Source organism: Xenopus laevis, chromosome 4L, assembly GCF_017654675.1.
Source record: "Xenopus laevis strain J_2021 chromosome 4L, Xenopus_laevis_v10.1, whole genome shotgun sequence".
NCBI lineage: Eukaryota > Metazoa > Chordata > Amphibia > Anura > Pipidae > Xenopus > Xenopus laevis.
This window is the reverse complement of record NC_054377.1, coordinates 140,100,943-140,127,135: the sequence shown is the minus strand read 5'-3', so window position 1 is coordinate 140,127,135 and position 26,193 is coordinate 140,100,943. Positions and strand designations below refer to the sequence as shown.

At 42.4% G+C, this 26,193-nt stretch overlaps 1 protein-coding gene across 4 annotated transcripts in view; it reads right to left on the bottom strand.

The window, feature by feature from the left end:
- The window catches only part of camk1.L (calcium/calmodulin-dependent protein kinase I L homeolog), a 114,433-nt gene that overhangs the window by 19,579 nt on the left and 68,661 nt on the right, over positions 1-26,193 (bottom strand). For 2 of the 4 annotated variants that reach the window (XM_018256541.2, NM_001088849.1), the window contains 4 exon segments: positions 14,535-14,666; positions 4,669-4,743; positions 4,103-4,241; positions 942-1,068 (listed from right to left, as the gene is read on the bottom strand). In XM_018256541.2, the coding sequence (XP_018112030.1) occupies positions 942-1,068; positions 4,103-4,241; positions 4,669-4,743; positions 14,535-14,666 (473 nt within the window). 4 annotated transcript variants of the gene reach the window in all.

The window sequence follows — 26,193 nt, the reverse complement described above, 5'->3', positions numbered from 1 at the left end:
AGGCTGGGGGGGAGGAGGGAGGGGGGACTATATAGGGTAGGGTTTTTTTATTAAGGGTTTGTTTCTCCTTTAAGGAAAAATTTTGGTGTATATTTATCAAAGAGTGAAGTTATTGGTCGCCATAGTCCTCTAGAATGAAATTGCACCACTCTCCATTCATTTCTATGGGATTTTGAAAGGCGTATTTATCATGAACTTTAACTTTCACCCATTGATAAATACTCTTTTAAAATCCCATAGAAATGAATGGAGAGTGGCGGAATTTAACTCTGGAGGACTGTGGTGACCTCTAACTTCAACCTTTGATAAATATACCACTTTGCATGAACTCTTTTTATGTCTTTGGGTCACAATCCTTCTATTGCTGCTGGTAACAAACATTAAACCATTAAGAGGTCGACATTTCTCTGCTGGCGGAATTACCCCTGTGGAGCAAATACCTTGGGCACCATGATCCTTAAAGGGTTTGTTCACCTTTAAATTAACTTTTAGTATGATGTAGAGAGATATTCTGAGACCATTTGCAATTGGTTTTTATTATCTGTTTTTTAATTTAGCTTTTTATTCAGCAGCTCTCCAATTTGCAGTTTCAACAGTCTGGTTGCTAGGGTCCAAATTACCCTAGCAACCATGCATTGATTTGAATAAGAGACTGGAATATGAATAGGAGAGGCCTGAATAGAAAGATGAGTAACAGTAATGAGTAGCAATAACAATACATTTGTTTTTTTTTATTGGGTCAGTGACCCCCATTTGAAAGCTGGAAAGAAGAAGTCAAATAATTGAAGACCAATTGAAAAGTTGCTTAGAATTGGCCATTATATAACATACTAAAAGTTTATTTAAAGGTGAACCACCCCTTTAATAATAGACAGCCGTTTTATTAGGAAGGAAGCCCCAAGTATTTCTACATTCATATTATTTCATTAATAGGAACATACCAACATAGCCGGGAGTCCCGCAGGCAGTTGACATCACACTTCCAGACCCTTCAATTTTTGACAGGCCGAAATCACTGATCATAATTTTGGAATCTTCGTCCATACTGTAGTAGAGCAGGTTCTCTGGCTGAGGCGAAAACATACAATAAAGGGGTGAGAGGACAATAACACCCAGGGCCATATTTATATTAATCCTATGGCGGCACGGTTTTGGGGGTGGCCCTCAGGGTGCCTATTTTTTACGTTTTTTTTTAAACCACCTTCCCTCCGCCATGGAGTTCCAAAATAAATCCTGTGACAAAGCTGAGGGGGTGAGGGGTAGGGGGGCCGTGGAAACACGTGGAAGTGAAATCTCGCACACAATGTACAGGCGCGTTTAGGTCCGATGCCAAGGGCGCCATCGGTCCTAAATACAGTCCTGATAACACCCCTAATTCATTCCAACTGAATGGAAACTAACCAGCCTCTGCAGGGACCTGACTGGGGAAACTACATTCCTAGATACCTCTGACACTCAGCTTGAAGGTCAATTAGTAGTGAAGGCAGATCTGTGCAATTTCGAGTCGCCGAAAAATTTGCAAACTTACCGCGAAATGGCAAAAAATTTGCGAACCGCATTGAAGTCAATAGGCGTAAAAATAATTTCGACGCCCGTCAATTTTGAAGTGAGCGGCAATTTTTATACCTGCGACTATTTGGTCCAAATGCAGTCAATGGGCACCCGAATAACTTTAACACGTGCCATTTTTTATGCACACGCCAATATTTTTTTTTTTTGTGCAGTGTTTTTTTTGCCAGCAAATTAATTTGCTTGCGGCGAAACACGTAAATTTTCCACAAATTAGTGTCTGTCAAATTTATTTAATTAGGGCAGGGGTCCCCAGCCACTGGGCCGCGGACAGTTAGGGCCGCCGAGCCCAGTCCCCAATTAACGCCGGCATGTCAAATTGGCCGACGGCACGCCCGAATTGGATGCGCAGTTGCCGAGGGCCCCCCGACCCCTTCGAAACCCTCCCCCGGTCCTTGCACAAAAACTTTCCTTTACACCAGTCCCTGGGCCAAAAAATATTGGAGACTGCTGAATTAGGGTATGATTTAGGGAGAAAAACTTTTCTATATATGTAATCGTTCTATTAGTTAGACGTACAAGGGGGACTTTAACTAAAAATGTTAATGTTTCCAAAACGAGTGGGGGGGGGGGTGCAATGGCTGACTTCATGGTGGAATTTTAGGGTAATGCTTATTTGTTCTGCTATGTGCCCACAGAAGGTCAATTAGGCTCTTGTAGGTCTGTATTTATGGGAAGGCCGTCAAGGCCTAGGACCAGGATAGCAGGATTTTTAGGGGCAGCATTGAAGAGAGTGCAGGCTCCCCGGACTAGGGACATACCACGTTAAAATCCGGTCCCGTATGTTTGGGATAAACCCTTATTTCCTAACCTAAATATTCTTGGGCTATACTGTATAACAATATTTTTCAAGGGGCAAAAAGAGGAGCTCAAAGGGGGCATAAAACAAAATAGTCTGAAAGTTCTTGGCACACCCTGGGGAAAACAAGTAAGAATGAAATACTGCTAAATCATCATTATAATATAAAGCTTTGTTGTGGGTTGTAATATGAACCCCAGTTATTCTTGATCTTGCTATTACAATAGCAGCTAATGAAAATCAGGTTAGCCGAGAATTTCCCTAGCCATAAGTGGGAAGGTGGGGGGATCACTCTGCACTTTACTAGAAATACAGATACAGAGCACCGGGGGGATATAACCAGGCACTGCAATGAGACTCTCTGTATGTTCAGCTCAATCTTAGAACAAATCCCACAGGCTGCTGATGGCATCAAAGCAGAGACCTAATTATGGAACAAATGAATATTAATGCCGGTGTCTCTGGGACTGTAGGGAGGATACAATCAATACAGAGCTTACACCGGCCAGGCTGACGCCATAATGTCTTAATGATTTCACCGATTACAGGAAGAGGTGCAGGCAGGGGCTGCCATTGGATTAGCTGCATGGAGTCATTCCAATAGCCTACAGATCAGCATGACAGACAAGATGTTCTGCAACAGCTTAGGGCTTTCAGCTGCAAAAACTGCTCAGAAATGTTAAAGGCCACAGGGTGCATTTGTAGGATGGCTGGGGCAGGGACGCTTCGCCAATGGGGCGACCTGAAAATCTCGCAGCAGCAGCAAAAATGCCCCTCCTGGTACTTTAGGAGCCGAATCTCCATTTTTCAAACCAGAAATTTGGCTCTTCTAACGCAGAGAGCGCAATTATGCTCTCTGTTCTAGCATCCTGGCGCTCTCTGCCATCCTCGTGGACCCCCTCCGGCACAAAAAGGTGAGCATGCGGGGGGCAGCAGCAACTGCAAGGGGCCAGGATCGGCCCTGGGCTAGGGCCCCAGTCTTGAGGAACTCTCAGCAACCCCCTTACCTCTTGTGAATGCAGAATTGGGCTTGGTACAGGGGAATACCTGTGATGGAATAGTACAGTGATCCACAACCAGTGGCTCATGAGCAACATGTTGCTCTCCGACCCCTTGGATGTTGCTCCCAGTGGCCTCCAAGCAGGTGCTTATATTTTAAATTTTTGGTTTGGAGGCAAGTTTTGGTTGCATAAAAAATAGGTGTACTGCCAACCAGACCCTCCTGTAGGCTGCCAGTCCATATAGTGGCTACCTAATAGCCAATCACAGTCCTGATTTAGTACCCTAGGAAATTTTTCATGCTTGTGTTGCTCCCCAACAATTTTAACAATTTTGTATAAAAGGTTGGGTTACCCCTGGCATAGTACAAAAGTATCTTTTTGCTGAACTGTATTTAGTACTGGGGAATACATATGCTGGAATAGATCTGTGGCATCTCTGTGTATAAATTGTGAGTATTCCTAGGGATCCCTGCTAAGGAGACTTCCAGGAAATAAATCAGGCAAGGACCATTCAAGTAAATATTATACTGTCTGTGGGTAAATTGTGAATCACCTTTAGTGCCAGGCTACTGATATTTGTTTGAAAATACAGTATATTCTGTGGGGAGGCAATATTTGTGCTTCAGATCAGTGCATTTCCCATACATTACAGGCTGAGCCAGTTATACATGCATGCATTAATATTTCCACTAATTCCAAGGGAAGATGCATTTATTTTACTCTAAAGCTGCACCTTTAAATCCCGGTGCACAATGCCCATATCATGCAGGTACTTGACAGCATCTAAAATCTGCTTGATTAGCTGGCTGGCGTCCTTTTCTGTATAGAAACCTTTCTCCACGATCCTGTCAAACAGTTCTCCCCCTGACACCCTAGGGAGAGAAAGGACAGATACAGTATATAAAGGTCCATATGCAAAACATACAACCTGATTGCTGCTGGCCCCACCCACTCTCCCATTGTTTTGTATAAATACGTCACATGGAATAAAAGAACAATAGCAAAACCTTGAAATATGTTGAATCCCCCATATTACCCAGTTGTTATATACCCTCCCCTCCTGCCATTTGTTCTATTTGAATGTGTCACATGGTATAATAAATCATTAAAGAAAATAAAGTATATCAAACTTAGGTTAATGGCACAAGGGGATAACTATTTAGCAGCCCCAAAAGCACAATGTCATTATTCTAAAATACTCTGAGATTATTTAATATTGGGCATGGATTTCTTTCCTGCAGTTCAAGTTGTTACCTGTAGGGGGCAGGCAAAGCCTATAAGAATACAGTGAATACTTACAGCTGCATGATGAGGTATAGGTGACTGCGGCTCTCATAGATGTCCTCCAGTGACACAATGTTAGTGTGTTTGATCCTATGGAGGAGAGGAAAGGATTAACAACACCTCAGTGGGTCTCTTTGGTCACTGATATTATATTTGTTCACATTGTTATCAACTCATTGATATGTTGTTGGCCTTCCCGAGACGATACAGAACCGTAGTTTTTTATACAGATTACATGAATCATTTTCTAATGAGGAAATGGCTTATTAGGAAAAATTACAAACAACATAAAGTTAGGCGAATGGGGCACAGCTGGGGGGGGGGTAGAGCATTTCAAATTCCTAGGGAAAGCAGACACTGATCATCATTGAATGACTTCTCCGCATCAGTTCATCATCTGTGGGATACTGTGATTGACAGTAGGTAGATCTTCACTAAAGCTGCCCATCTCTGGCCGATAATAGAAGATCTGGCCCCTTCAGACTAAGGAGCTTAATGATCCTTGTATAGCGGCCTCACATTGAGATGGTTCTCTCCCATGTACAGAGACCCACTGTTGCCTACACTGAAGTAGTTCTCTCCCATGTATGGAGACCCCCTGATGGCACATTGATGTGGTTCTTTCTTAAGGGGTCTGCATAGGCCATTATAAGGATTCCATAATGGGCATAGGGGCCCAGTAAGCAAGTGGCCCTGTATTTGCTTACACCCCCAACTGCTTTGCCCTCTGCACTACCCAGAAAAAACCTCAACAAACAAATAGGGGAGCTGCATTTGGGACCGGGCAGGTAGAAGATATATGACAGCTGTTTGAATCTCCTGCCCAGCTTCCCACGTGTCTCCCTTGTTTATGATTCCAACAGGCCAACAAAGGTGTCCCAGAGGGTCAGTAGCTGGATATCCCTGGATAAGTGAGTATTGGGGCAGTCTACCCCCAACCCAGGCTAAGCCCAGGTCTGTGATATGATATACTGCAGTAATATTTAGGCCTCACCTCAGTGGTGTAACTAGATATTACTGGGCCCCACAGCAAATTATTTTTAAGGCCCCGAAAAGGTCTAGAGGTTGACTTGTTTTACCAATATTTATTGGAATTGTATATGAATTAGGGCCTCATTGGGTCCCTATACTTCCTGGGCCCCCCTGCAGGGTCTGCTTCCTCTGTAGTTACCCCTGTATATACCTGAATATACTTTCCTTCCCACCTTCATACAACCTGTTGCAGCAAATATTATATAAAAACACACTTTTTAAAGGAGACCCTCCAGTTGCATGGAAACCAGAGGGAACTCTGGGAAACAAATGAAGGACAAAAGTCAATGAAGTGATTAAAACAAAGGGAAAAGTTATATGTGTGAGTCACGTCTCTAATGTGCGAGGGATTTCTGTCCTTGCACATTGCAGCCCACATACTCTATGATGATTGGGGGGGGCACAGGTGCAGGACGGTCTGAGAGAAAGGAAAGTGCTGATTCTGGGTCAGGAATACACAGCCCACGCTGTTCAGGAGAAGACACTGACAATAGGGAATCTGAGTTAAAGGTGACCAATTGCAGGGGTGTAGGGCTGGATAGTGTATAAGAAGGTGATCCTGCAGGAGGGGGCTGGAAGGTACAACATACATATAAATCTTATAGAGAGGGCACAGCTGGGCTTGGAGACGTATAGACTGTAGCTTCTCACTTCCTCCCACCGACAGAATCTCCCACCTTCTCACCAACAGGCACCCGCACACCTCCCCCAGGAGAAACATTTATCCCTCACCTCCTCCTACAGAAAGATGCATCTCACTCTCTATTTCTCATTATCTCCTGCGGCAGAAGCTGAAGCCTCTTCTACAACTCAACTGCTGCCCCCTCCTCATCCCTTTTTGTTGGGCTCAGCGCAGCTTTTATAATAACTCCTTGGCACAACATTTTGCACAGGCCTGTAAGCCTTTGCACCGGGCATGTAAGCCTTTGTACTGGGCCTGTAATCTGTAAGCCTTTGCACTGGGCTTCTATGACTTTGCACTGGGCATGTAAACCTTTGTACTGGGTCTGTAATCTGTAAACCTTTGCACTGGGCTTGTATGCCTTTGCACTGGGCCTGTAAACCTTTGCACTGGGCCTGTAAACCTTTGCACCGGGACTGTAAGTCTCTACCTTCCCCAAGATATAATGGACAGCAGCCGTTAGTGCAGGTACAGGCAGTTTTTCGCTGGAAATCACTTAAGTGCTCTTTTTGAGTTAGGACAGACCGACAGTTTTGGGGTAATGTATTGGGGTAATTGGCATTAGGGGGACCCTACTGTTGCAGGGGTTTGTTAAAGGAACCAATGCAATTACAGTGATAGAGGGTAGCCCACTAGCCTGGTTGGAACAGGAAGACTCAGACATCAAAAAAAAAACTCAGAACACTCACCTTTTGTAATTTTGTATGATTTTTATAATTTTAGGGGCCTCTGAACCCCTCCTTTCCTTACCCTATAACCAGTCCAGGTTCACAGCACAATCCTGACTACTACAGGCTCCTGATCACGGAAATATTGACCGGTGGTAATACCATTATTGCACTATTTTTCCCCTCGGAAGTTCAGATTTGATATGGTTGAATCCAAACCATCTTCTTAATCCTTCCGAATCTCAGATGAAGTTGTTAATTTGGCATATTTACAAGAGGTATATAGAAACAATTCACATCCAACAATTTGTCCAAACATTATTTCTGTGATGAGTGGCCGCAAACACTACTGTTACAAAGCGTGAAACTGTAAACATTCCCAGGATAATTTGTTGGAAAATTTGAGTTAAAAAACCTGTGTTTCTTATTATAATCTCTTTTAATACTTGTAGTTTTATTATACATCGATTCCTCTGATCTCATTGGCTGGCAAACGATGCTGGTGCCCCATTGGCTGGTGCAAAACAATAGAGTATCTTCCCATGGAATTCCAGATTGGCAAAAGGAAGCTTTGCACCTTTTGTCTTCACCGCTGCTGCTTTATAAATAGATGAACTATTTCCTGCTGAATTGTACTCCATTTTTTATGCATTAAACGTGTCACCCTCTTTTATAAATAGGCCACCTAGATTTATATTCTATAAGGAGCCTTTTCACTAAGAGCATATATTAAATAAGGAAGACTCAATTGTATATGGAAAAACATTGTGTCCTTATAAAGCAGCATTGTACAACTGATGCTGAAGGCAAGACACCTTTGAGGAGGCACCCCAACGGCTAAGTGAGCGAGAAAAGACAATCCCTATAAATCCTGGCAACCAGCACAGTTCAGTGCATTACATGAAATTATTTACCATCCTAAGGTTTAGACAAGTGTAAGGCACAAGGGTTCACTGCCAGGGGATGGAGGAGTATAGTAGAGGAGACCACCATGGACGGTAAAATAAGACATTTATCAAACTTTGAAAACTTTTTTGTTTTCGGGTATTTCTAATTTGTTTCTGCAAATTATCTTGAGCCTTTACATTGCACAAAGTTTCCTATAAATTGGGCAATTCTCTTGATTGTCGGGTGGTCCCACACTCCAAATGTATCAGGGTTCAATCAAACAGAGTCAGTGGCACCGTCCAAGCCACAATATATCAAAGGTAAATGTAAAGTTCACTCTGGAGAACCACGTTCAATTCAGTGTATTTTATTTAAACACTTTCGGACAGACATATCCTTCATCAGGTGCTAATAAAGGACATGTCTGTCCGAAAGTGTTTAAATAAAATACACTGAATTGAACGTGGTTTTCCAGAGTGAACTTTACATTTACCTTTTATAAGTTGGGCAACTCTTTGCTTTCCCATCGATGTCCAGTCTGCTCCTTTTCCACTGTTGTGGTCTCCCATAACCCCAAAAACTGGTGAACTATGGACCCTCAATAATATTATTGCCATGTTTTCCCCCAAATTTCCAAGTTGTAAAATCCAGAAGGCATCACATTTTCACTTGTCACAAACCAACAACCAAAGGAGCTTTGTCCCTTGCTCTCCATACAGAATCTTGGCAATTTTATTGCTGCCATTGAACATCATCTGTAGTAGGCGATGGTTCATTTTTCTTCATGCCACAGCACTGCCTTCTACCATCACGAATGTGGGTTAGAGGACTACAGATATGTCTAATATTAGTTATAGGCTGAGCTTCTTCAGGACAGTTGGAACCAAACATTTTTGGGTAAATATTAATGCCCAATCCGGGCATCCAACAAGTGGATATATTATCCCCCTCAATGGCTCAACAAGGTGCAAACTGAACCCTTAGCAATACCAGAGGTTGATATATATTTGCTATGCCTCTCGCTGCCTCCCGTTGCCAAACCTAGTAGAAGTGGCACTTGCAATCGGCACAAACAGTGGTGGTTTGGGCTTCGCAGGAAAGCGGAACACTAGCATTGCACTTGGGAATTGGGTTCCCTCTCGTACTGTTTACTGACTATGCACTTTTGTTTGAAGCAGACTGTGCCTGGCATGATGCAACTGTATTTTTTCTATATTATACATAAACAAATGACAGGAGGATGAACAGCGAATGTGCTGCCAATAACAGCAGATGCAGCGATGGAGTAGTTTAAGGAGAGCAATAACATAGGGATCACAATCAGAGAAACATAAAAGACATAGAGCTGTCAGGAGGGCAGAACTGGCCCAAACACACAAATGTCAGTCTACAGAATGGGATTCTAGCTGCCAATAAAGACAAGCAAACAGCTCTCGACTGAGTCATTAATTTTATTTTGTAAAGCTTGAGCTATATGGAAAGTACAGGTCTATTTATATTTATATATTTATATTTGTATTTGTTTTAACTTTTTTTGTTTTAATGTGTATGGTTGATATTGTACTAATTCTTTTTGAATTTCATATACATATTTCTGTATAACCATATGCTTGTGATTATCAAAAAGCTATGTAAATTATTCATATTTTATTGCAAACTCAATAAAAAGAATTTGAAAAGAAAAAGACAAGCAAACAGCTGCCAGACCGACGGCTTCCAATACTAACAGATACTATTGTGCACCCCTTGCCGCCCCACACTAGAAGGTCACTTGCTTGTCCCTAAAATTTAATGGACAGAAAGGTTGTTTAGATCAGATCCATCTATAAGGTACTAAAGTGAATTAAAAGGGTGAGCATTGCCTTTACACTGGTTGGACTGGCTCATTGGTTCCATGCTACTGGGGAGTGAGTATGTGGGAAGCCCAACGGCTAATAGAAGTTTGATTTCTCTAAACCAGTGGTTTTTAGACTTGGGTTGGATTTCTCCTTTGCCATCCAATATTAAGTCAAGCCAACTAGCAAAACAACAAGGTCAATGGAAATAATGTCCTATCCCTCGTCTAGAATTTTTAGCACTAACCCTAAATCACCACCTAATTGTCCTTCAAGTTGTGCTACTGGTAATATCTAGGAGAGCAAACTCACCTTCCCCTTAAATGCCGCTGTAATATGCCTTCGTACTGCTCACTCACTACTACTACTTTGTCCCCACACACACACATGTTCCCAGTGGACTTGCCTTCCCCAGAGGAACCTGGAGCAATTGATGGTGGGTTGGGAGTTTACATCGGCTGAAGGCCATTTAGAATAACACTTGGAGGCCCATTTATCAAAGGTCGAATTTCGAATTCATGTGAATTGTTTTTTTCACTAATAAATTCGAAAATATACTCACAATTCAACTAGAAGGTTGTTTAAAGGGGAAATCAAGTCTAAAATAGAATAAGGCTAGAAATGCTGTATTTTGTATACTAAACATAAACTTACTGCACCAAAAGTCCAATCAAACAAATGATTTATGCTTTCAAAGTTGGCCACAGGGGGTCACCATCTTGTAACTTTGTTATACATCTTTGCAAGACCAAGTCTGTGCACATGCTCAGTGTGGTCTGGGCTCCTTAGGGATCATCATAAATTATCAAAACAGCACAAGTCAAATAATCTCTGCCAGAAGCCGATACAGCAAGACTGATTAATAATCAGAATATACAGACTGCACCTGTGGTGTCATGTAATCTAATGGGGATTTTATAGTTTTTGTATTGTTTAAAATAAACTTTCTCCAATTCTGCAGAACCAGTGGCTGCAGCAAAATAATCCTCCAAATAGAATCCCTGTTTATCTGTTTAAATCTGGCTCCATGATCTTTGTCCCTGCAGCTGGAGTTGGAAACAGTAAAGGGGATGTAAAGGCAAAAATAAAATCCAATACAAATCTCTACACAGTCGCCGACTGCTCTACAGGGAAACAAACAAAGCTGCTTGAGTTCTGCATGGCTGTTCATAAGTATGATTGTTTCCCTGCAGAGCAGTTAGGGACCGTCTGACAATTCCTATGCACAGCAGTAAATGAAGGGAGAATTTCACTGCATACAGTCAGGTTTCTTATAAAAACGGTACACATTTTTTAATTAAAGTATATTGGAGATAGGTTTCTTTTTCATTAAAGAAAGTAAAAATGGGATTTTATTTTTTTGCCTTTACATGCCCTTTAAGAAAAAAATGAGAATGTGTAATATTCGATCGAATAGCTGCGACTCGAAAATTCAAATCGTATTCGATTCATATTCGAATCATATGATTGGAGGTTTCACTCCAGAAAATAAACTGGAATGTCAGGAAGGCTATTAACATCTCAAAATGGCCCAATGACTTGTACATGAACTGGCCAGGTTTTAGGTGGCAAATATATTAGAATTAGGACTGTTTCCATGGTCAAAGTGTGATAAATCTCACATTCGACCAGGGGATTAAATTTAGAATGTGTGAATATTGACAATAAATAACATTTGAAAATTCGAATTTGTGTGACCCTTAATAAATCTGCCTCTTGGTGTAAGTCCTTGGCGAATTCAGTGAAACAAAGCCCACTGTTTTCGAGTGATTTGGGCCACAACAGAAGTAGATGACAGAATACACCCCATATATGAATTACATATTTAATCTACACAGTGCCAGGAATCCGTGTCCAGTATCACAGACATATCTCTTTATGTATATTTACAAAAGGGCAGGTCCTTATTACTGGCTATAAATGATCGCTCTTATCTTGTAGCGTGAAATGCTGGACACCTGTTGCAGCAGCACGTCAGTGAGCAGTTGGGAAGTTCTAAAGAAGACAGGTTACACATTAATGTCCCTTATCTAGAAAATTGAAATAAACAGGACCAGGAAACAATTAAAACAATTATTAAAGCTATAAATACTAATCTGCTACCCTGGGCAGGCACTCCTTTTCTTCAGAAAACACACAGGCCTGGGGTACTTTCTTCTGAACGCTACATCATGTTCTTCAGCTTTAATAGGTGAAGAAGATGTCTGGGAACCATGTAGAAGATGGCGGATTTGCTGCAAAACTACCCTTTGATATTGCATTTTTTTATGAAGAAGAGGAGTGCTGGCCCTAGGTAGTGATTAGAATCACAGCAGGGTAGGAAGGACTTATTGCACCGGCCTAAAGTTTCAGCTTGTCAATAGCAGCAATGATCCAGGACTTCAAACTTGTCACAGGGGGTCACCATCTTGGAAAGTGTCTGTGACACTCACATGCTCAGTGGGCTCTGATTGGCTGTTGAGAAGCTAAGCTTAGGACTCGTCACTAATTATCCAGCAGAAAATGAGCTTCCCCTGTAATATAAGCTGATGCTACAGGTTTGCTGATTATTAAATTCTGATGCTAATTGCACTGGTTTCTGTGCTGCCATGTAGTAATTATCTGTATTAATTACTAATCAGCCTTATATTGTGACATTTCTATTCTATGTGTACTGTATATTGTGAGTGGGTCCCTAAGCTCAGTAAGTGACAGCAGCACAGAGCATGTGCAGTGAATCAGCAGAAAAGAAGATGGGGAGCTACTGGGGCATCTTTGGAGACACAGATCTTTACTGCTAAAGGGCTGTGGTTGCCTTGGGCTGGTACAGAAGCACAAAACATAATCTACAACATTTCTAGCTACTTCTTTAGTTAAACTTTAGTTTTCATTTAAAGGGATCCTGTCATGGGAAAACATGTTTTTTTCAAAATGCATCAGTTAATAGTGCTGTTCCAGCAGACCAGTGCACTGAAATCCAATTGAGCAAACAGATTTTTTTATATTCAATTTTGAAATCTGACAATGGGCTAGACATATTGTCAGTTTCCCAGCTGCCCACAGTCATGTGACTTGTGCCATGCACTTTAAGATGGAACCACTTTCTGGCAGGCTGTTATCTCTACTTAATGTAACTGAATGTGTCTCAGTGGGACTTGGCTTTTACTATTGAGTGTTGTTCTTAGATCTACCAGGCAGCTGTTATCTTGTATTAGGGATCTGTTATCTGGTTACCTTCCCATTGTTCTGTTGTTAGGCTGCTGGGGGGGGGTGATATCACTCCAACTTGCAGTATAGCAGTAAAGAGTGACTGGAGTTTTTTCAGAGCACAAGTCACATGACTGGGGGCAGCTGAGAAACTGACCATATATCTAGCCCCATGTCAAATTTCAAAATTGAATATAAAAAAATCAGTTTTGAAATTAAACATGTTTTCCCATGACAGTATCCCTTTAAGCCTGGACCAATAAAAGTTGCAGATTCCACCCAGCAGCTTGGAGGACCCCCCTTCAGCTTGCCTACCTAACTAATATCTGGCCAGGTATCTATGAAGCACTTCAGAAATCCCTGTCATAGAGGTCCACATCAACTTGTTAGTCCTCTTTCAAAAGGTCGTCCTAGGCATCCATTATAATCCAATTACTGGCCTGAGGGCCAATGCAGGAAAACCCAACAGGTAAAGCATCCTAAATTGGCACGTAGCCTGTACTGGGACACCAGCCAAAAGCTTGCAAGTTATTAGTAACTAGTAACAAGTAAAGACAAGCAGTTATATTTCATAAACATGTTGTCACCTTATTCAGGGTAAGGGTGAAGAGTATTTCTCCTTTCCACCAAACACCCTTCCTGCTAACAAACAGGGTGTAAGTTAATATAGGCACAGATGTGTGTGTGTGTATTAGCAAGGAAAAGAGATTACAGAACAAACTGCAGGTAACCAACTGTACTGATAACACCTGAAAGGACACAACTCCATCCAATAACAATCGTAGTGTCTCTCTGGCAGCTGCTCCACCCTCAATACAAAGCAATAAAAGGATAGGCATTAACCCTGGCAGCAGATCAAGACTGATAATCAAAATAGGCCCTGGCATTTCATGTATGCAGAGGCCCAAACAGCTCCCCACAAGCCCATGACAATCTATTACAGTGACCCCCAACCAGTGGCTCATGAGCAACATGTTTCTCACCGACCCCTTGGATGTTGCTCCCAGTGAAATCAAAGCAGGGGATTATTTTTGAATTCTAGGCTTGGAGGCAAGTTTTGGTTGTATAAAAACCAGATGTACTGCCAAACAGTCTCCTGTAGGCTGACAGTCCACATAGAGGCTACCAAATGGCCAATCACAGCACTTATTCTTGCGTTGCTCCCCAACTCGTTTTACATCTGAATGTTGCTCATGGGTAAAAAAAGTTTTTTTTATTCTATGACATCATAGATCAGTCCCTCAAATCCACAAATTGCCAGTTTAGGCATGGCTGGCAGGTGGGTACAATGTCTTCCTGCCCTGCCAAGGCTCCAGCACTTCTCTTCTCTGCTTCTATAACAATAAGGGACCACAGGGGGTTACGCAGGGTGCTGAGCAAGTGAAAAAAAGAGTTAAAAGGAAAAGTTCCCCTTTGAATTGATTTTTTAAGATGTTACAGATGGATGCAACCTTAACTAGTCTTCATTACTTATCTCCTGCCTCTTCCCAGCCTGCAACTGAAAATGCTATTGAGTTGTCCTAGGAGGTGCCAACGGGTCATAAACTTGGTCATTACAGCTAAAGCCAAATGTGCCATGGGGTCACTTACTTTCTCAGCACAGCAATCTCATTCTCTATGCTGGTCTCTTTCCCTTCCAGGGCTTTCTTTGGAATACACTTTATGGCTACCAACTTCTGTGTCTTCTTCATCTCTGCCAGGACCACTTCAGAGAAAGCACCGCTGTAGGGAAGAACACACAGGGGACAGATGTTAAATGTCACTTAAAGGGATACTCTCATGGGATAAAAAAAAAATTCAAAACAAATCGGTTAATAGTGCTGTTCCGGCAGAATTCTGCACTGAAATCCATTTTTGAATGGATTGATTTTTTTATATTTAATTTTGAAATCTGACAAACGGCTAGACATATTGTCAGTTTCCCAGCTGCCCCCAGTCATGTGAATTGTGCTCTGATAAACTTCAGTCATTCTTTACGGCTATATTGCAAGTTGGAGTGATATCACCCCCCAGCAGCCTAATAGAACAATGAAAAGGTAACCAGATAGCAGCTCCCTAACACAAGATAACAGCTGCCTGGTAGATCTAAGAACAACACTCAATAGTAAAATCCAAGTCCCACTGAGACACATTCAGTTACATTGAGAAGGAAAAACAACAGCCTGCCAGAAAGCAGTTCCATCCTAAAGTGTTGACTCTTTCTGAAAGCACATGACCAGGCAAAATGACCTGAGATGCACCTACAAAGCAATATTACAACTAAAAAAAATACACTTGCTGGTTCAGGAAAAATTTTATATTGTAGAGTGAATTATTTGCAGTGTAAACTATGATGTGTAAACTACATCATAAAAATCATGACAGAATCCCTTTAAACACATAACATTAATGAGATGCAACCACAAAACGACAAGCATGCTCCAAATTAAACCTTAACGTTACACCGACTATTCAAGTCCAGCTTTGATTCCAGATATCTCTGGGGCAGCCTTCCTTCAGTAGAGACCATGCACAGTGTGCCACCCAACTGTATAGGGTATGAGCATACATTTGCAGAAATAACAATATGGATGTTACATATTAAACTCCAATGCCAAAACCCCGAAAAATTTGTGGTTTTTTTTTTTACCATAAAATCAGAATTTTTAGTGAAAAAAAAACCCCACAAATTTTTCGGGATTTATTATACCCGGAGGAAGCTAAACTTCAGAATCTGAAATCCAGCATCTCAGAACTGCCAAGGTTGCATATAAGTCAATGGGAGAAGTCCTGAGGATATCTTTAACTGCACTGGGTTTCGTGCAATAATCCGAAGATTTTGTGTTTTTTGGGCAAAATCTGAGCTTTCCGGTGGAATATACAAAAAATTCGAAGGATTCGTTTTTTTTTTTTACGATTTTTCGTTTTTTTCCTGCACAGGAAATTTACAGGAAAATAATTGATAAATAGGGGGAAAAACCCATGTGGATTTGGTCAGAGTAGTTTTCAGAAAATAATTCGATTAGGGATGCAATGAATCCAGGATTCAGTTCGGGATTCAGCCAGGATTCTGCCTTTTTCAGCAGGATTCGGATTTGTCCGAATCTTTCTGCCCAACCGAACCCTAATTTGCATGTGCAAATTAGGGGCGGGAAGTGGAAATTGCGTGACTTTTTGTCACAAAACAAGGAAGTAAAAAATGTTTTCCCCTTCCCATCCCTAATTTGCATATGCAAATTAGGATTCGGATTCGGTCCGGTATTCGGCCAAATCTTTCACGAAGGATTCGGGGGTTTGCCCGAATCCAAAATAGTGGATTCAGTGCATCCCTAAATTATTTAAATTTGGACTTAATGGATAAATGGGCCTCTATGACTCTGGGGTGCCATACTATGCATGCAAGGAGGGTCTTACCAGTCCTGAATGGTGGGCTTAGACTTTATAGGCATAGAACAGCTGTCCTTTAAAAGCTGTGATGCCTCTTCGGAGGCAAATACCCTGTGTGCAGTGGCGTAACTAGTTGTTACTGGGCCCCATAGCAAATACAATTTAGGGCCCCAAAATATTTATAAGTTGGCCTATTTTACCAAGATATATTAAAATTGCTAATTAATTAGGGTCTCACTGGGCCCCCTACACTCCTGGGCCCCCCTGCAACCGCAGGGTCTGCTTCCTCTATAGTTACGCCCCTGTCTGTGTGCACCATATATGCAATCACTGCTTAGGAAAGAAGGTGGACATCAGTGGGAAGAAAACTCATAAGGAATATATGGAGAGATATCAGCTGAGTATGCAGAAATCTCAAGAATGTCATAATATCATCCGTGTCGTCTTACATTACAATCTGGTGCCAAGCAGAAGTGAAATAGTAATGACATGAAGGTGCTGAACAAGTGATATATGCCGAGCCTGTGGGATTGCATAAGATAATGCAAAGTGCAGGCTGTGGCAATAAGCACTGGTATTAAACCCCCATGAGGCTTTTGCTTCCCCATTCTGTACATGAGAACTTCTCTCTGTGAGTGGATTATATTAAAGAGAATAAATGTAGTTCCTTAATATTCTGTATGGCCCAACATTCTAAAGCCACATTGCACACCATGCCTTTGCCAACCCCAATGCTCTGTGGCAAACACTCTGCATTATGGGATTTGTTTCTTTTTCAGTAAATGAACCAGTATCAGCTTTATCATACGGGGAAATAAAACATTTTCACTGTAGGAATTCAGCACAAATTCCTGCTGAAATAAGTTAAGGTTTCAGATCTGAAAATAGTCTCTAGCTCAGGGGTATCAAATGTGCACCCTAAGGGATGTGTTCTGACTGCTGCAGCCTCCCACAGCCTAAAACAAAATACCGTTAATGGCTGTAGTTTTTTTTAGACTTTTCAATCATAGCCCAAAGAAAAAGTGTCCCCCTATTTAACCTGCAATGTGACTATCGCTTAAGTGAGGGGCTGAAGCAAAGAAGAATTCCTTCCAAATTTCCACCAACTGGCCTAGGGGCTGACTCCATACTTTTTTTTATTCCTTAAAGGGATACTGTCATGGGAAAAAAAAAATTCTCAAAATGAATCAGTTAATAGTGCTGCTCCAGCAGAATTCTGCACTGAAATCCATTTCTCAAAAGAGCAAACAGATTTTTTTACATTCAATTTTGAAATCTGACATGCGGCTAGACATATTGTCAATTTCCCAGCTGCCCCAAGTCATGTGACTTGTGCTCTGATAAACTTCAATCACTCTTTACTGCTGTACACAAGATAACAGCTGCCTGGTAGATCTAAGAACAACACTCAATAGTAAAAACCCATGTCCCACTGAGACACATTCAGTTACATTGAGAAGGAGAAACAACAGCCTGCCAGAAAGCATTTCCCTCCTAAAGAGCAGGCACAAGTCACATAAACAGGGGCAGCTGGGAAATTGACGAAATGTCTAGCCCCATGTCAGATTTCAAAATTGAATATAAAAAAATCTGTTTGCTCTTTTGAGAAATGGATTTCAGTGCAGAAGTCTGCTGGAGTAGCACTATTAACTGATGCGTTTTGAAAAAATTTGACCCGTTTCGTCAAAAATTCGCCGCCGACGAAATGTCGCCGACGCCCATTAAAGTCTATGGGCGTCAAAAAAAACTTTTTTGACGCGCGTCTTTTTATTTTGACGCACAACGCCATACAAGCCTATGGGCGTAATTTTTTCGGCGAAACAAGGTGAAAAAATTCGCCCATCCCTAGTCATAACTCTAAAGCGCTGTGTAACACAAACCATAATAAATAAATGTAATAAGATTGCAAGCTCTAATGTGCCAGCGCCTCTTTATGCCACTGTATCAGTGTTTTTTCAGGCGCCGCGTATAGCCATCTGCGCATGCGCGCGGCACCTATTGATTTGGGAGCGCCACCTTCATCCATGCATGCTCGGCGCGTCATAGTAGGAGGGCGAGGTTCGGCGGGGGTCGGAGGGGGCCCTGGACATTAGCCCCGGTGAGCCCTTGGCCCCCCAGTCCGACCCTGACTGTATCAGTCAGTAGTCGTATATAACATGTTGGTTTGATATACATTCCCTTCTATTGTACAGACTGCAGAATATGCTGGAGCTTTATAAATACATGATAATGACAATGGGATAAAACAGGGCCAAATGCAGGAAAACAGGGAAACAGTTAACCATAGAAGTGTGCAACATGGAACATTCCACCCTCAGTCCCTTAGACAAATCCGTGTCAGTTGCCCAAGACGCTCTCCAAGGGAGTATCTCATGGCCAGCAGGACCATCTGTTTGCCATCATATCGAGCACGTATAGCCTCGCAGGACGCACACGTTCCAGCTCTCTCCAGTGACTTTCTGTCACTCCGGCTCAGCACATGCCTCAAGACAAAGGCTTCGGAATACTGGGACATATTCCATTTCTAAAGTTGGTAAATGTCAATTTTTCTAGTTCAGACTTTGTTCCATCCTTGACTGTACTGGAAAAGTCCCATTTTTTCTCTGCACTGAACAGCCAGAAAAAGAAACAAATGTTTCTAATTTAATTGGCTTTTGGCAGAGAGCCAGAACAGCCGCAAGGTGCAGATAAGATACTTGTTACAATTTTGAGATAAGCAAATAAGCAATTGTAACAATATAAGATAGCAGGTCCCTTGGGAAAAGTTAAGCTGGCCATAGACGCACAGATCGAGAATTCGTACGATTTTCTAATCGTGTGTGGAGAGTGCCGACCTCTTTCGTCCGGCGGAGATCGGTCGTTTGGTCGATCGGACAGGTTTGATTTTGACCCGACCGATCCCGCCGGAGCCCATTGCGCATCGTAATCAGATCGTTAAGCCACACGCCCGAGCGTTCAGATTACTCCCGATATAGCCATGCTCGTTAATGGCATATCGGGGAAAGATCCGCTCGTTTGGCGATGTTGCCAAACGAGCGGATCTTTGCGTCTATGGCCACCTTTAGAATATGAACGGATGGCAACCCTACCTGACTAGCCACCACTGGTATAACAGAAGACCTAACACCTAACAGGAACTATTGTTAAAGACCCCACCAACTCATCCAACACTCTATTAGAATAAGCAATATGGAATAACAGATAAGTACAGATAAACCAACTTAAACATGGGAACCTCATATAAAGTATACTTGGTTATTATTATATTATTTCATATTCCCTTGAAATTAGAGCTAGTGTATAAGTATAATTAATATTCTGCTTCTTGGACTCCTCCATTCCCAGCAGACCAGACACAGAATTATACAATGTTCCACCTCATTCCATACAAACAGATTCCCAGGATACTGGCAGCCCCGGGAGACAAGTCCAGCTGTTATACAGTTACAATTCTGTCCTTCTGTGAGAGACGTGTGGCCCCTGGGGCTCCCTTCAGCCATTAACACTGAGAGCAAGTCATATCAGAGCCGGCCGGGTAAGAAACATTACATTCCATGTTACATGTGGGCTCAGTTACTGTGGATCAATAAGATCACTGCAATTAGCTGGTAATTACATATTAACAATACCTCCAGGATATAATATTAGCGCTTACCCTAGGGGGGATGTGGCTACTAGACTGAAGCATTAAAGGGGTGGTTCATCTTTAAGTTAATTTTTATTATATTATAAAATGACCAATTCTAAGCATCTATTCAATTGGTCTTCAGTGCTTTTTTTTATTTAGTTTTTGAATTATATGTCTTCTTTGTCTGACTCTTCCAGCTTTCAAATGGGGGGTCACTGACCCCATCTAAAAACAAATGCTCTGTAAGGCTACAAATGTATTGTTATTGCTACTTTTTATTATTCATCTTTCTATTCAGGGCCTCTCCTATTCATATTCCAGTCTCTTATTCAAATCAATGCATGGTTGCTAGTAGGGATGCACCGAATCCAGGATTCAGCCTTTTTCAGCAAGATTCGGATTCGGCCGAATCCTTCTGCCTGGCCGAATTTGCATATCCAAATTAGGGGTGGGGAGGGAAATCACGCGACTTTTTGTCACAAAACAAGGAAGTAAAAATTGTTTTCCCCTTTCAAACCCTAATTTGCATATGCAAATTAGGATTCGGATTCAGTTTGGTATTCGGTCGAATCTTTTGCGAAGGATTCGGGGGTTCGGCCGAATCCAAAATAGTGGATTTGGTGCATCCCTAGTTGCTAGGCTAAGTTGAATCCTACCAACCAGATTGCTGAACTTGTAAACTGGAGAGCTGCTGAATAAAAAGCTAAATAACTTAAAAAAAAACACAAATAATAGATAATGAGAACAAATTGCAAATTGTCTCAGAATATCACTCTCTAAATCATAGTAAGGGCAAACGCTAAGATTCGGGGAGATTTAGTTGTCCGGCGACAAATCACCTCTTCTTCGGGCGACTAATCTCCCCGCAATGGCTTTTCCGCCTCCAGGTGCTATCCTGTTGGCGACTTACATTGTAGCCGGCGGGAAAGCATTGCAGGGAAATTAGTTGCCAAAAGAAGAGGCACTTTGTCACTGGGCGATTAATCTCCCCCAAATAGCAATGTGTGCCTCTACCTTAAAGATAAGGGCACATGCGAAGATTCTGGGAGATTTAGTCGCCCAGGCCAGGATGACATTCGGATTGCTTCGTTTTCTGAAGTCGTCCGAAGTTTCCTCGTGAGGATTTACATTCTAGTCGGCGGGAGGCAGTTCGGGGGATTAGTCGCCCCGAAGAAGAGGAGATTTGACGTCGGGCGACTAATCTCCCCGAATCTGATCGTGTGTCTCTGCCCTACAAGTTTATTAAAAAGGTAAACAACTCCTTTAAATTGACACTAATTAAATGATATTGGAATGTAGTTCTTGTTTAGTAAGTGTATCTCACTCAGCAGCTCCTGGGATGTCCATATGTACTTATTGCCAATGATAGAAGCTGCAGGCAAACTTGACATTAGGGGGTCCATACAGTCCCCATAGAGCAGTCGGTGTAGGCAGAATGTGTGGGTGACTTCTGTCCAACCTGTAGCCCTTCAGTTATTGTTAAAATGAAACTCCCAGCACCCTGCGTCGCTCAGGGCCTCACAGAATATTAACATGTTGAATACCGATGTGATTGCCTTGATTTGCCTAAATATGACTATACGCATGAGTGCAAAAACACAGAGAAGGTATGGCATTTGCATTAACAAAATACAGACCCTTAGGAACAGCTACCTGCAGCTTTTGTTGAACTACAACTCCCAGAATGCCACTGGAAGCCATGCAGGTGCTACTGACTACAACTCCCAGCACCACGGCGGGGCAGTCAGGGGTTAACGCTCTCATCGGTCTATCAGTCCTTGTTGTCCCCTTTTCCCGTAGGCTTCCATTAACTCCTCCTCGTTCAGCCTCTCCCCTCCGAGCGGTGCTGGAAGCCTGACAAAGCCATCTGCCTCCATGGCAACGGAATATAATTCTCATTTATTTTTAGGAAACATCACAGTGATTCCAATGCATATGAAGATGCCCGAGAAGGCCCTGGTTACACATGCGTCATACGGTTCAACACAGGCTGCACTAATGAGCAGGGTAACCCTCTCAGCGCTGGGAGCATTCCACAAGAGATGTCACACGGGGTTATTAACTATGAAGGAAAAATATCAAGTGGAAAATATGAAAAATAAACGAAAGCTGCTTGCCCTCCCCCCAGCTTGCCCTTTTCATCTGTGCCAACAGGTACTTTATAATTAATGCCTCGGCCTATATCTGTACATAGTACAAAAGGTTCAGCTAAAGAAGCTCCAGCAGAGTCTGTCCTGAAACCTGCTGTTCGGTTCATTACCAAAATGCCTGAAAGCTAACGGCACATTAGTAGGTTGTGGCGTTTTTTACACAGTTCGAAACGCGGCGCCAAAACACCGCAACCCTCCCCATACTGTGGTCAAGTGAAAATGCCGGCAGGAGGAAGAATACAAGTGTTTCTTAATGACTTCAGTAGTGATGTAGTAGTGATGTGTAGTTCAGCAAGAACAGGAGATCTATTTTGTAAAGGATCCCCTCAGCTCAGTGTTACCTGACAGCCCCCATTTTCCAAACTACTGAATTGGGCATTGAAGAGACAGATAAGTAAGTCACTCTGGGCACTGTCACGATTCCTATTATCTGTGCCAAATTCATACTTTCTGCACCCCTAGGTCCACTCACACCTCAACCCACCCCACCCCCTTCCCACATTATCTATTCTCTGCAGGGCCGGAACTAGGGGTATGCAGAAGAGTCACGTGCCTAAGGCACAATGGTGTGGGGGTGACAGGCACGTACCTCATTTCTAACCAACCCCTAGTCTGAGCTCTTTTGCTCCTTTTTCTCTCTCCCACCCCCCAAACGCAAGACAAGATAATGGTTCTTGCATGAGTGTGTGCGCGTCTGTATTTTCGCACATGAACACGCGGGTTTGGGGGAGATGTAGCCAAGCGTGTCGCCTAGGGCACTTGGCTGGCTTGGCCCACTCTTACCCTAAAAACAGAGCTTCTCTGGGGACTGCATGCCCAAGTGACCAATGGAAGCATTGGAAGCATCCTCCACTGTTCCCAAATATTCTTGGTAAAAATAGACACACACAATAGTGTACAGAGCAAGGAGACACTGGTATGGGTCAGGTGCGGGTCCTACAATGGTAACATTTTGTGTGTTAGGGTTGGGTGCAGGTTAAGGTTTTGCAGGTTAGGGTTGCGTGTGGGTACATCACTAGCAGTTGAACTTGATGGACGTTTTGTCTTTTTTCAACCTAACTTACTATGTTACTATGTTACATGCCACCCCTTTGCAACTCTAGTCCTGGTCCTTTGTGGTCTTTTCACAAATCTGGTCCTGCTTACCACTGGGATGAAAAGGCCACTACCTTAAAGGGTATTGTTAGGCAGCCCCTGTGACTCTAATCCCTAACATGGTACCTCAGGCTGACACTCTTCAGATCTTGTCATCTGCACAGCCAGCATTTTCTTTCCTGTTCCCAGGCATCCCCTGCACCAATTCAAGCTGCTGCAAGCGCAGTATAGAGACCACCAAAGACGTTATGTCAAACACAAGTCCCTGCTCAAAGTGGTGCAGGGGATGCTTAGGACTAGGCAGTTGCATAAAGTACTCTGGGCCAGTGCTAGCCAAGGGTAGAAGCTCTTCTACACTTCCTGCTATTCCAATAATACGGGTTGTTGAGCCATATCTTGAATGGCCACTTGTACTGTCCATATCCATTCAGTCCCGTGGGCCGATCAGCCAGTGAATGGTCATCATCAAGCTAAGAATCCCTGCTACAGGTATGGGACCTGTTATAATGCTCGGGATCTGGGGTTTTCCAGACAAGGGATCCTTCCATAGTCTGGGTCTTCATACCTTAAGTCTACTAGAAAATCATGTTAACCCAATAGGCTGGTTTGCTTCCAATAAGGATTAATTATATCTTAGTTGGGATCAAGTACAAGCTCCTGTTTTATCATTACAGAGGGAATGGAAATAATTTAGAAAAATTTGGATATTTGGATGAAATGGAGTCTATTGGAGAAGGCCTTCTCGTAATTTAGAACTTTCTGGATAACGGATCCCATACCTGTATAAAGTTTTCCAGTCGAGTTGTTTCCTATTGATGAGAGCAGAGGAGGCCTTGACTAGATAGCGGTGCAATGCAGACCTCTCCGCTGCTGATGTGGTTAAGCTGTAGATGAATGAGTAGGTGGATTGGGAAGGATGGGGAGGGGGAAAGTAAAGGAAACTAATTATTACAATGTGCAGTGGAATTTTTTTCTCCCCGCTAATAAGTTGCGCAGAAAGAATTGCTAAGCAACTTGTTCTGCCGACACAGAGACCTCATTGGGTGGAAGAGTGACCTGCAGAGGAGCCCGGGGAACAGAAATAAAATTCTGGAGTTTAAAATAAGAGAGAGAAATAAAACAGAGGGATAAAGAGAGCTGGCCAGAGAAAATGGCACTTAAAGGGGATGTAAACCCAATATCAGTGCCATGCACTATGAGATAAAATCTAGGGATGCACCGAATCCACTATTTTGGATTCGGCCGAACCCCCGAATCCTTTGTGAAAGATTCGGCCGAATACCGAACCGAATCCGAACCCTAATTTGCATATGCAAATTAGGGGTGGGAAGGGGAGAACATTTTTTACTTCCTCGTTTTCTGATAAAAAGTCACGTGATTTCCCCCGCCCCTAATTTGCATATGCAAATTAGGGTTCGGATTCGGTTCGGCCAGGCAGAAGGATTCGGCCGAATCCGAATCCTGCTGAAAAAGGCCGAATCCTGGCCGAATCCCGAACCGAATCCTGGATTCGGTGCATCCCTAATATAATCTAATAATTCTCAGCAACTTTCCTATATACAGGTACAGGATCTGTTATCTGGATACCTGTTATCCAGAAAGCTCCAAATTACAGAAAGGTCTCCCATAGACTCAATTTTATCTAAGGATGCACCAAATCCAGGATTCGGTTCGGGATTCAGCCTTTTTAGAAGAAATTCGGATTCGGACGAATCCTTCTACCTGGCTGAACCGATTCTGAATTTGCATATGCAAAGAAGTAAAAAGTATTTTCCCCTTTCCATCCCTAATTTGAATATGCAAATTAGGATTCGGTTCGGTATTCGGCCGAAACTTTCGCAAAGGATTCAGGGGTTCGGCCGAATCCAAAATAGTGGATTCGGTGCATCCCTATTTTTATCCAAATAATCCAAATTTTAAAAAATGATTTCCTTTTTCTCTGTAATAATAAAACTTGTAAAAATAAAACTTGATCCCAACTAAGATATAATTAATCCTTATTGGAGGCAAAACCAGCCTATGGGGTTTATTTAATGTTTACATGATTTTCTAGTAGACTTAAGGTATGACGATCCAAATGACGTAAAGATCCGTTATCTGGAAAACCCCAGGTCCCAAATATTCTGGATAACAGGTCCCATACCGTAGATTGTTTATGCATTTCCAATGGTTATGTCCCTACAGAAGACGCAGTGGACCTTGCTTGTAACCTGTAAAAGAAAATCTTAAATCACAGCCAAACTCTTCTGGCCACAGCCCAGCAACATAATTGTTATGCGGGGGCTGTGGCTGGGTTAGCACCTTGCAATATGTTTAATAATAAGTTGGCATAGTCAGATGTGCACAATAATAACTGACACATAAAGGGAAAGTATTTACAATTTCTAGTGTGTGAGTTCTGCATCATTCCTATAGCCTGCACAGGCATGAATGTGTTTATAGAGAAACCTGGCAGAAGTGTCACGGTGCTCCCCCAAGGCAGCCAGGGATATCAGCGCAAACATGTAGCTTTAAGGGAAAATACACTTAATTTATAAATGATGTATAATTTGGGAACAGAATATGGTTACATAATCTCTCTTCACTCCACAGAATTAATTAGGGTTGCCACCTTTCCGGTTTATTATTATTATTTATTAACATGTATTTATATAGCGCCAACACTGTAGCACTGTAAAGTAAATGTGATTATACAACTAAATCACATGAATTATATACATAGAACATATGGAGTTACATACATCACAATCAATAGAGGTACAAAAGGTGAGGAAAGGCCCATGCAAAAGAGCTTACACTCTAAAGGGAGTAATACACAAGGTGTGGGAGTGGGCAAGATCGAATTAAGTGGGTGAGAAATGTGGTACTGTATGTGGTGTTGCGTTTGGTAGTTAAGCAGAGTGAGGGGAGGCTTCTCGAAAGAAGTGAGTTTTCAGAGATTTCTTGAAAGCAGAAAGGTTGGGAGAAAGTCGGACAGACAGTGGGAGAGAGTTCTAGAGGAGGGGGGCAG